General features: G+C 40.1%; 1 protein-coding gene across 7 annotated transcripts in view; it reads left to right on the forward strand.

Annotated features, from left to right (window-relative positions):
• The window catches only part of gria3a (glutamate receptor, ionotropic, AMPA 3a), a 141,057-nt gene that overhangs the window by 68,612 nt on the left and 60,038 nt on the right, over window positions 1-12,407 (forward strand). For all 7 annotated transcript variants that reach the window (XR_004931942.1, XR_004931941.1, XM_012867125.3 and 4 more), the window contains exon 4: window positions 7,641-7,828. Coding sequence is in view for 5 of the 7 variants with exons in the window: in XM_012867125.3 (XP_012722579.1) it covers window positions 7,641-7,828 (188 nt within the window). In the remaining 2 variants the exon portion in view is untranslated. The remainder of the gene's footprint in view (window positions 1-7,640; window positions 7,829-12,407) is intronic.

The raw sequence follows: 12,407 nt of genomic DNA on the forward strand, positions 1-12,407 counted from the left end.
GATTCGGGAGCTGTGTTGTCTGAGTCATTTCCGTTGGTACTTCTGCCACATTTTTACAAATCTTTTGTGATGAGTAACCATGGCAGCAGCGGGGTTGTTAGGCTGGGGAGCAGGTGATTGAGCTTTCTAACTAATGTCCACATCAAGAAATTACATGATCAGAAAGTAGTGGAGGAAGAGATGCTAGGAATCTAGGACAGGAAGCAAATGAAAGAGAGCGGCGATAAGGAAGTGTACAGTGCCTTTCTAAAGTATTCACACCCCTTCAACCTTTTCGCGTCTTGTCACGATACAACTAGAAACTTCAACGTATTTTATTGAGCTTTTCTACTGAGATAAATTAGTGTGTGAGCATAAAGTGGAGTAAAATGAGTATTGTATTCAGCCCAGCTGGAAGTCTTCTGGGGTAGGTCTCCATCTGCTTCACGAGTCTTTGGTAATCTGTTTTCGTTCTGTATCTGGGCCAGAACGTTCAAACTTGGTCTCGTCTGATCAAAGCAGCTTCTTTAAAGGGTTTACTGTGTCTCCTACATGGCTTATGGCAAACCCTCAGCGTGACTTTCTTTTAAAAACGGCCTTCCTCTTCCCAGTCTTCGAAAATACCAGATGTGGTATAGCGGTCTGATTCTTCCTCCCAACGCTGTGAATCGCTACACCTCCTCAGAGGTACCGCGGGCCTCTTGGCTGCTCCTGTCGGGAAAGAGTCCTGAGAACCTGATATTTAGCCAGACAACAGTGTTCTGTTTTAAAAGGTTTATTGAAGAGGATGAGAACTGGTAGATGAGGCAAGCAGGAGTGGAAGGGAGAGTGGAGAGGATGCAGACTGAAGCAGACTGACCAGGAGTAGCAGGGGGGAAGAACTTGAGCCGGAGATGAAGGAAGCAGTGGACTAGATGCAGGTAGAACCAGACTTGACAAGAAGTAGGCTGAGCACGCTGAATTCTGCGTGCTCCTGAATCCTGAGCACGCAGGATTCAGGAGTTTACAACATGGGGGTTGAAAAACAAAGAAGGGAGCAAGTTTTATTGTGGGTGGTGATCAGTCACCTGCTTCATGCACAGCTGGATAAGGGAAGACATTCCTTATCTGGGAGAACCATTTGTTCTCCCTGTCTGAAGTTAAAAACAACATAACCTTCCTGAAAGCAAACTCTTAAAACAAACCAAATGCCTGTAACTTAATAAAAATAAAATGATTACATTCACATTTCTCTAACACGAGCCTTGGTGGGTTCGCAGTTGTGCTTCAGAACTTCAAATGTTGTTTAATTTTGAAAACTCTGGTTTCAACTTCCCTACAACTTTCTTCCTGGCCTGTCTGCTGTGTTACTTAATCTTTATGATAATGTTTGTTCAACAGTGTTCTCTAACAAACTCCTTGAGGCCATCACAGAACATCATGTTAAAGCTAGTGTGTGAGTTCTGTTAACTAATTAGTGGACGTTTGAGGGAAATTTGCTGGACCTGACTTTATTTCAGGGCACCAGACCAAATGCTAACACTTTTTGTTCATAAGAAATGAAAATGAGTTGTTTTTTTTCCCTTCCGTCAGAATTATGCAGTACTTTGTGCTGGTGTATTAGATAGCAACTATATTGTTGTATAACATCTCAATTATACATTAAATAAATGGGAAAAGGTTCAAAAGGGTAGCAAAGCAATGTATGTGTTTGTTTTGTTTTTTCATCTTTTATTTGTTACTGCGATCGCAGTCATTATTCATTGACAGATACTGTTGCCAGATTATGCATGAAGATGGATTCCGGATACTTTGCGGGTCAGGCCGAGCTCAAGGATCCAAGGTTCTGACATCAGCTGTATACTGGTCTGCCATCCATCGTCATAATGTGCTCAGTGAAACTTAATGAAATGTTGTTTTCTCTTTTCTTTAAAAGCCTGGTATCATGAGTTACCACTAAACAAAAAGCACATTTTCATTCTCATTTGTAGCTCTCTTTAAATCAATTGCAATGGCAAAAAAACATAGTGATAATAATAATAATAATAAAATCAAAGCAATTTAAAATTCATAATCAATACTACCGAATAAAAACATTTTTTCTCTCCATTTTGGTTAATTCCTCTCTATTGTTTCTATACCTTTACAAACAGCGCTTTACCATCCTAATAAAGTCTAAAATATTAATGAAAACTGACAACCGTACGCATGTAACTGTGAAGCATCCAAATATTGTTGTGTCCCCTACAGAAGAACAAGCACACACACAGAATAAATCTGAATTATTCATCTTCATGGTACAAAAATGTGAATTCTGAGATTCAACCCTCAGGATAAACTAGTGGAAGAATTAGAATAATGTCTTATGTGAATTCTTCAATAAAACACTGGTGAAAAGTGTTTTCTGTTCTCCTTTAAAAAGATTTAGATTGGATAGTATTTGCAACAAAGCTGTTGTATTCACATTTATCTCTGCTGTTATCATTAACATTTGAAACTTGGACTTAAAAAGTACTGAAACACTGGTGATCTACTGAAAGTAGAATTTAATAAAATTCTGAAATTGGCCAATGATTTTCCACTCAAAAATTAGGATGTTTTCTTTCAGCAATATTTAATTTGCTGTAAGAAAGTATTTGCCCCTCGCAGATTTCTTCCTTTTTTTTCCCCCCTTTTATAAAATAACTCTTTAATGTTTCAGATCATAACACAAATTTGAATGTCACACAAGGATAACATTAGTAAATGTTGATTCTATTTATTTAGGGAAGAAAGTTATCCAACCTGGCTCTAAGTAATATTTACAAGCTGAATTCGGTTTCACAACCCACACCCAGGCTTCACTTCTGCCACAAAATCACTTAGAACCTGTCTGACAACATGAAGTGGGCTGAAACAACATCTCATGCTCTGATCTAAAGAAAACGAAGAACAGATGAGACACCGTTGAGTCAGTCTGAAACATCATGGCTGGTGGTGATTAACGACCCAGTTGCAAACAGGAGAGGGACTGGTGAAAGGGTGGAGTGATGAAGATGCAGGAACTTACAAACTAAGACAAAAAGCACAAGAGAGCACAGGAACCAGGACGAATACAACAGTAGAACCCAGCAGTGGATGTGAGAAACAGGCAGGTTGCTGGAAGGAGAAGCTGGTCGGTTTTAATCAGCAGAATGTAAAACCTTTGCGCAGGAAAAATTATTAAGGGAGCTGAGGAATAACCAGAACTACAACAAAAATGATGCATTTAAATATAATGAACACGGCAGTAATTTCACAACAAAAGAAGCAAAACAAACAAGACATTATCCATAAAAGGAGAAAAGGTGAAACAGTGGTGCAGCGGGGGGCCTGCCTGCCAGTGGTACCCCGGAAGGTCAGTAACAAGCCAGGACAACACCTAAAGCTGTGCAGGGCTCAGGTAATCTCAGTGTTGGGGATTCCTTAGGGTGAGCTCTAAGACAAAAACCACCGCTGAGCAAAAAAACAGCACAAAGCCCTGTCTCGCATTTTTACCAAATAACACCTGGGTGATGCCCACAACCTTTGGGAACATATACGGTGAAGTGAAGTGGACTGAAACTGGATATAAAACTGATATAAAAATAACCACGTTTTAGATAAAGAACGTCGAAACAACAGTCAAACACGGTGGTGGTGTGATGGTTCGGGGTTGCTTTCTGCTTTATAACTTGTTGCAGTTAATAGGGCCATGCGTGTTGCTCTCAGACACAAACTGTGGTTTTGGCCAGCACCACACCGGCAATAGCGCCTCAGAATGGCTTTAAAGCTAAAATAAAGGTTTTGCTGTGCTCTAGGAGAGGTTTGGACATAAATTTAATTTAGATGCTGGAGCTAAACCTTACACGGCCCAGTCATGCATGAAAACCCCACAATGTGGCTGAAATTAAAACTATGCTGCCAAACACACGAGCTGGTCCAATAGTCCTTCACCGTGTTGTAAAAGACTCGCTGCCACTCACTGTATTTTTTTGCCTTGAATGTTGTCAGTCATGCATGATGCTGTCTGAGTGCTTCTAATGTGGTCTTTTAACAAAATGTGTGTGATATATGAGGAATGATATTTCCACTCGGATGCTCTTTAAATGTATTTGTCCCATCTGACATCTAAATAAACCAGTTTTAGCTGTGCAGTTTGAGGCATTCAGACATTTGACAAGGGGCGCGTCATTTTAAAAAGCCTCCTGCCTGTGGCTGTGTCCCATTTTCTCTCGCTCTCATCTGTTAGCCAAACACGGCATTTACAATGATCCTGCATATGAAGCAGAAAGGTGAGTGCAATATAAATATATGCAAACAACCTTCAGGAATAAATCTATTTCATGTATCTATATTGAAACTAATCAGAATATATATATATATATATATATATATATATATATATATATATATTTTTTTTTTTTTTTTCTATAAGAAGTCTACTTAGAGGCTGACAGGCTGGAGGATAAATAAGAGGGTTAGTTCAGAAAACTAATTCCAAGGAGCAATTCATTTCTCAATAAAATAAATAAACAGTGAGATAAAAACACACCCAGACAGCAATCAATCAACATTAGCATTAAAATGACACAATGCATCACAGCAGGCAAAATCAGGGCTAGTGCAAGTAATTAAATAAAAAAAAAAGAACAGACAGTTTCAAAACCACACATAACTGCACAGTATTGTTTCTTTCATAGTCAGTAGCATTGGGTTTAGTTATCCCTAATGTGTTGCAATCAATGGTTTGATCATTAATTAAATATTAATTAATATTTCAGGTGGTTTGTTAAGTTCACATCTTTGTCTGTATTTCCTTGACCTCCTTTATAAGCTTCACCTTCTTTTTTTATATAGCTTTTTGGTTGTAATAAAAAAAAACAATTTTGTAATAACTCCTGCGATGACTCCTACTTTTCAACTTGGTCCATCACCATGAAGTATACATTAAAAAGGACGAATAAGGGTGATTGTCTCCAGTAGTCATTAAGTGAGAGCCAGAACACACCCGGTTTTTACAACAATGAGTATAATGCTATAATCATAATGCAAGCAATTATGTCTGAGCTTGGCATGTTGCTCTCATTAATAAATGTGCTCAAATTAAAGGATGGATTTTTCAGGGTCAAATTAGGCTCCTGTAATAAAAGTTGAAGGAAAATTGGACATTTCATTTTTTCATAAAATGTTGTTTTTCCACAAATTGTGTTTTTGGGGGACAAAAAAAAGTTAAACTTGCTGTATACAGAAACAAAATACCATCAAGAAGCTTTCTTCATATGCATCCAACAAAAAATAAAGCCCATTGACTTATATCATTAAATAGAACTTGATATGTGAATGAATGTTAAACATACACCGTTGTGTCTGTTTTCAGCTGATTTATAGACAACCTGTCATGACTGCTGACCATTAATCCTAAAAACCTTCAGTGAATCATTACTATTCAGAGTCTCCCATCACTGTGGTGAGACTTTTCAGAGGCACAGCTCAGCCCCGTTACTGTCAGCTCAGCTTCTTCCTCTTTTATACCTCACACACTGATTCATCGCCGAGTAAACATGCCGTTAGGTTGCATCCACTGTGTCGCCTGAGCTGCGGGCCCATTTCGCTGCGTTGCCGTCAGTTCATTTTTTTCATGTCTTATTGTTACAGTTCAGGTCAATTCTTGGCTGTGGATTTGTTAGTTTGAATTCCTCCAGTGGGCATGAAGCGGCTTAGTGTGAGATGAGACACCCGGTCGCAAAGCACCAAACCAGAGGACACTCAGTCATTGCCCAATCGATTGTTTAATTATGCTCTCTGACTTTTCTATTTACGATATAGCACTCACAGCTTTGACTTTATCATTGTTGGCACCGTTCTCTGAGACTCTTCAATTTCAGTATGAATCCAGCTGTTCTGTGAAGGTCTCAGAGGTTTGTTACAGAGCAGAGTGAACAAACGTCATCATGACGACCAAGAAACACAGCAGACAGGTTCAATTCAATTCAATTCAATTTTATTTATATAGCGCCAAATCATGAAACATGTCATCTCAAGGCACTTTATAAAGTCAAAATCAATCATATTATACAGATTGGGTCAGATTATACAGATTGGTCAAAAATGTCCTATATAAGGAAACCAGTTGATTGCATCAAAGTCCCGACAAGCAGCATTCACTCCTGGAGAAGCGTAGAGCCACAGGGAGAGTCGTCTGCATTGTACATGGCTTTGCAGCAATCCCTCATACTGAGCAAGCATGAAGCGACAGTGGGAAGAAAAACTCCCCATTAACGAGAAGGAAAAACCTCCAGCAGAACCCGGCTCAGTATGAACGGTCATCTGCCTCGACCGGCTGGGGTTACAGAAGACAGAGCAGAGACACAACAAGAGAGACAAAAAAGCACAGAAGCACACATTGATCCAGTATTCTGTTCTACATTAGATGGTAATAGCGGGTGAGCCGTCTTCTCTGGGTCATGTCACAGTTAACAGAGCGCCAGACCAGGTGTACCTACTATGAATATAAAAGAGAGAGAACAGAAAGTTAAAGCAGAAATGACAACATGTAATGCATAATTGAAGAACAGTAGAACTCTAAAGAGTGAGAAAATTAGATCCTGATGGTTAGGTAGGTTAGGTAGAAAAAGCCGAGTTAGGTTATAACACATTATCCGAAGCACTGAATATAAAAAAAGAGCACTATTCAGTCCTTCATCTTGTCTGATACAACCACAAAACTGCCAAGGCATGGTCATCCACCCAAATCCACAGTCTTGCCAAAGAGACCATTGATCAACTGTAGTATTAAAGCTGTCACAAATAACATAAAACTAAAGGGTCATTCACTATTTCAGCCTTTTTTGACACGACTTTCTACATTTTTGAAAATGTTGAGAATTGGGAATGACTTTCATTCAGCAGAACAAGGAGGCTGGTGAGAGTGCTTAAGATGATGGATTGAGCTAAATACAGGATAGTCCTGCAACAAAACCCGTCAGGCTTGAGACGGATGCTGCGGTTCATCTTCTGGTATGGCGTTGGCCCAAAACACACAGCCAGAACTATTATGAGGTTTTGATCAAAGGAGTCAAAGCTCAGACATAAATCCAATTGGGAAGCTGGGGCAAGGCTTGAAAACTTGATTTCTGCAGCTGGTGTCTGTCCAAGTATGACTGAATGTCAGATGTTTTGCAAAAAAACAATTAGATATAAATTCAGTTTCTTGACACGACCCCCATGAGAGACAAGCGTGGCGGAAAACGGATAGATGGATGGACCAATTTCTTGATTTGCAAAGTTGGGGGAACCATGGCCCCAAAAGACTGTAACTATGGCGGTGGGGTGGGGAGGGGGGACGGGGGGCTGAAAACAAATGCGCTAGTTTGTGTTGGTTTATCACGTTAAATTGTAAAATATATTGAAGTTTGTGGTTGTAATGTGACAAAAATCTGAGCGAGTTCGGGGGCTACTTTTGGCAAGACACTTCATTTAGACCTAATTATAGGATCATATTCTTCATGGAAATGTTAAGCCATACATGCTAAGCATATCTCTGAACTGAATTTGAAACTGAATTTGCACAGGGATCACATTTTTAGGTTTGTGTGCTCGTCTTGTATCCAAAAAAAAAAAAAACAACAACAAAAAAACATTTCAGTGATGGAGCTCTTCCCATTTTTTTATCCTCCCTCAAGGTTTTGCAATCCTCCAAGCGATCATGGAGTCGGCTGTTGCCAATAACTGGCAGGTGACAGCTCGCTCGGTGGGGAATATTGTGGACCCCACAGAGTACAGACGCATCATCGAGGAGATGGACCGCCGACAGGAGAAACGTTTTCTTATCGACTGCGAGGTGGATAGGATCAACTTGATACTCCAGCAGGTACTGAGCCAACACACACTGCTGCTACGGCCTAGTTTTGTTAAGGAAAAGTAGCACACTGGAAGCAAACCTGTCCTTGAACATCAGAAAATACATCTTTAACATCTTGATACGTTTTTTTTTCCCCCTCCCTCTACCCTAATTATTCTGCACGTTTCATCTCTTCAAGAAGAGCCAACATGTTTATTCCCCTTGTTGTTCTTCAGACCTCATGTCCTCATACAAACTCTGTAAAATAGGACAGTTTTCCTGGCATTCTTGGCTCTGCGCGTTTCCCTCATTTTTCCGTTATTACCCTAAGCTCCTCGAGTGCGCCATGATTGGCTCGCAACTAAAAATTCTCATTTTGGAAACGGCGTTATAACAGGCGAGCTGGGTGCTTTCAATTAAAGCTTGTTATTCCCTGTTCTCTTTATTTGTGTGTGTGTGTGTGTGTGTGTGTGGTTTGAGGTCACCTGAGTTTAATTCACGTGGAGGAATTAGAGAGCCTGCTCATCCGTGTTTCCTTGGTGATGCTCAGCTCCTGTTTTCCCACACTTGTTTGCTCTCTGTTGCTTCCCTGCTGAGACTTTTTGACGTCTGTATAATGTAGCCTAATAAACAAGGACCAAGTTAGAGCTTTCTGACTCCCTTGGATCAATCCGGTTGGGGGCAAAGCGAGAATAAAGTGCACGTCCTTCTACGTTTTAGATTCCTTACAAAGAAAAAAAACAACAACAAGAAACCCCGCTACCCATTAAATTATTATCTACCCTTTTGAACCTTTCACATTTTCGTTAGCAAAAAGAACCACAGTTTGTAGCGTATTTACTGGCCAAAAAAAATTATACAAGGCTTTCTAAATTTTCTTTTTTTTTTTTTTTCCAGTGTTCTGTCTAGCAATGTGGCAATAAGAATTGATAAATTAATGCCAAATAGAGCTCGACAGATTTTGCTTTCACAAGTGGAGCAAACAGCTTTCGCCATAATGCTCCGCTTGATTTGTGCATGTAAATAGCTTTATTGTGATTCCTGCAGGGAGAATTTCAAATTATATGGACACTACTGGCTTTCTAAATTTTCTGCAATAAAAACGGTGATAAAATGAGGTACACGTCATAGAATCACTGCATTCCCAACTCTATTATTTATTTATTTACTGGTGTATATTTAAACTTTTTAAAATAGGTCAACTGCTGTCAGATTGACTGGCGTTTCACAGTCGTACCACAGATTGTCAGCTGGATTTAGGTCCGGCCTTTGACAGGGGAATCCCAACGCGAGAATAAGCTTTGATCTAAACCGTTCCTTTGTAGCTCCGATTGCATGTTTACGGCCGTCGTATCGGTAAAAGATCAACCTCTGACTCATGCAGCCTCTGAGTGGTCTTCAAGGATTACCCTGGATTTAGGTCTACCCATCTTCCCATTTGTGCATTTTCCTTGTATCTGCTAAACAAAAGCGTCCCTACATCATGATGCTGCCTCCATTATGTGTTCACGGTGGGGTTAAATGTTCGGAGTAACTACGCAAAGAGCTTTGCGTAAAGGCCAAACGGTATGCACAAACGTGGGACTTCTCTGACCACAGGAGCAGCCTGTTGCACCTGTTTGCTTTGTTTTCAACACCGCTTGTTGCAAACTGCAAACACGACTCCTTATGACTTCCTTTGAGCAATAGCTTTTCGTCTTGTGGCGCGCATCGCCGTCCATTCGATGTGTCCTCTCACCTGAGCGGAGGATTTCTGCAGGTGCTCCAGAGTCGTCGTGGACCTCTTGGCTGTTTCTCTAGTCTTATTTCACCAAACGTTTCCGTCATAAACCTGCAAAGATGCGCTGACACTGAACCTCCTCCTGCCATTCATAAATCACAAGTTGAGAAGGCGATATCCTGCACAGCTGTGAGCATTTAGAAATGAAGCTGGCACCGAGTGCCGGGCAACAGGAGGTCTCGTCGCACTGACACCGGCACTATGCATGAAATGTGTCGGAAGTCACTCCCGTATCATCTGATTAAAAACAATAATGGCGGACAAACTCAGCCAGTGCTTTAAGTTATTCAACTTGTCTCTCGTCTTGCTCCTCTCTTCTGCATTGATTTCGGCTGTGACTACCCCTCTTGTCATGACAGGTTAACATAGGCGGATTAAGTTCAACCCTCCCCGCCATACCTGTCCTTGCAATAAACACAAGGAGAAGGAGAAGCAACCTGTTTTAATCGCACCTTGTAGTATTTTGTCAAAGGGGCATCAGAGGAATGGTCTCTGTGCCCGCCCCGTCAGATTAGGTGGACAGCCGTGTCTATGTAGGTGTGCAATCGTGTCATTACCTTTTATGACGCTGTTTGTTCACTAATATTCTCTAAGAAACCACGGAGGTCTTCACAGAGCAGCTACTGTATGTTATATTGCACACAAGCAAACTCTCTTTAGCAAGCAAGAAATTACTGAAGGTACCTGGATTTTTCTTTTAGGGGTATCTAAGCAAATGGCAAATGGGCAATGGACTTTTCAGATTTTAGCTTGCAAAAAATCTTAAATGATAATAAATACATATTTGGTTTTCCTTCAGCATCACCGTTATCTTCTGCTTTTTGTTGCGTGAGACCCCCAAGAAGTAGACAGTGAAGTGTGTGGTTGTAACGTTGACAAATTGGGAAACATACTGTAAATGCTTGCAAGACACTGAATGTTTTTTTTTTTCAACATCTTAATGTGCACACATGCCAACTTTTCATAATTTTTTTCTCAGTAATACAAAAAAAATATTTGCTCTTTTGAATAATGGTGTCCTGTTTTCCGTTTGAAACTCAATTTGATCATAATGCAGTCCTCCTTTGGATATATCTCTTTTTCTGTTTTCAAACTCTTCAAATCTGAACGTGTTGAACTAAAGACATTAGTGTGAAGCCACTTTCAGGTCTCTGTTGGGATTTTTCCACCTTTAACTAGTTATTGAAAGCTGTGATGGTCATCTAGGTGAACTCTTGCTTTGTAATAAGTGGATGTTTTCTTCAAAATACTCCTGCCACCCCCTTCAATCCTGCCTACTTTCTGAGCTTGTATCAGAGAAGAAAAACATCCTGGCAACATGATAATTCTACAAGAGATGGTAATCAGAATAAGCTAAAAAGTGCTTGAATTCTCACATACAGTTGGGAATTATTGTCAAATATTGCAGTATTTGCTTCATTGAGACACAGGATCTTTCTTCTTATGTTTGTTACCGTCTGGCTGGTATGTGGCGTTTTACAAAAGACTGACTTTTGTCTCACTGCTCTGCCAGATTAACAGATCACTGCGCTGGTTGTTGTCCTCCTCTACGCAGCCTGCTGGCTTTCTGTCTGACCAAGTAGCCTCAACCTTATCACTGATGGATGGTGTTTATCAGTGTGGCTGGGCAGCCAGATCGACAAACACTGATGTAGTGTCCAAACCTATCCCCTTGCTGATAGATCTTTATGTTGTTTTACAGCTTCACTTCTCTAGATCTCTTGCTTGAAATAAAAATGAAGTTTTGCATTTTTTTTAATCTAATACCTACCTTTTTTTTGGGTAGTGAGTACGAACTAGACACAAACAAATGTGTGCCTTTTGTTATTGAGCCTGTTTTAGAGACTGGTAGGTGGCTGAGAGTAAAACTCAAGTTGACTCCAGCTTAACTGCACTTTATATGTATACAGTATATATAGAATGTAATTGAATTAAGTTAAAACAGACAAGCGACATGTAATGTTTTGGGATTTTTTTATTACAGTTATAACATCAGTGTCTATATCATTTATTTATTTTGATACCAAAGCTTACACAGAACTTTGGATTAGTTGCTTGCTAAATGCAGGATTGGCAGCATGTGGTTTACCTTGCTGTGCTGCTCTTTTCAGAGTACGGTTAGCTGATATAAGCTGATTAAATTGTTGGGCTATCTGCTGCAGTACACACCGCTGAGCTTGCGTTTGCGTGCGCTATCCTTGGGATGAATTAGTATCTTCCAGAGAGTGCTGTTAGGTTTAAAGTTCACTGGAGTATTACTGTATGATTGTAAAAAAAAAAAAACACACACACCAGCATATGTGCCCAGGCTGTTTGGAAACATGGAAGACCTCCTTGTGTCTTTCTTCTCCCAAACATGTTTTTCCATTAAATTTCTGTTATGACAGTATTGCAGCTTAAAAATAGGCTGGACGCCCTTCTTGTCTTTAAACTCCAGAGGAACCAAGGTATAGTAGATATTTAATCAGCTTAGTTAATGTTTTGAACATTCAATTTGCACTCAGACTCTCCCCTCATAGCTGTAGTAGTACCGTAGATTGCGTAGTTAGTATCTTTGTTTGTGTGTTTTATTTTGCTAAAAAGATTTTAAAGTGTTACTCACCTCCACACCTGAGCCTTACATTGCTCATTTCGATATTTGAAAAAAAATGTGCTGAGAGTAGGTGGCACCCAATGGACCAGGAAATGTGCGGCGGTGGTTGAAGGCTGGACGTGGTCGAGCTAGTAGTAAAAGCTGAATAAACTCTGCACATACTAGCTGTATGCTAAGCTAATAAATCACTAACCTGAAAATCAATAGTAGGACTGCAAAACTCACTACTTAAACTC

Source organism: Fundulus heteroclitus, chromosome 11 (genome assembly GCF_011125445.2).
Source record: "Fundulus heteroclitus isolate FHET01 chromosome 11, MU-UCD_Fhet_4.1, whole genome shotgun sequence".
Taxonomy (NCBI): domain Eukaryota; kingdom Metazoa; phylum Chordata; class Actinopteri; order Cyprinodontiformes; family Fundulidae; genus Fundulus; species Fundulus heteroclitus.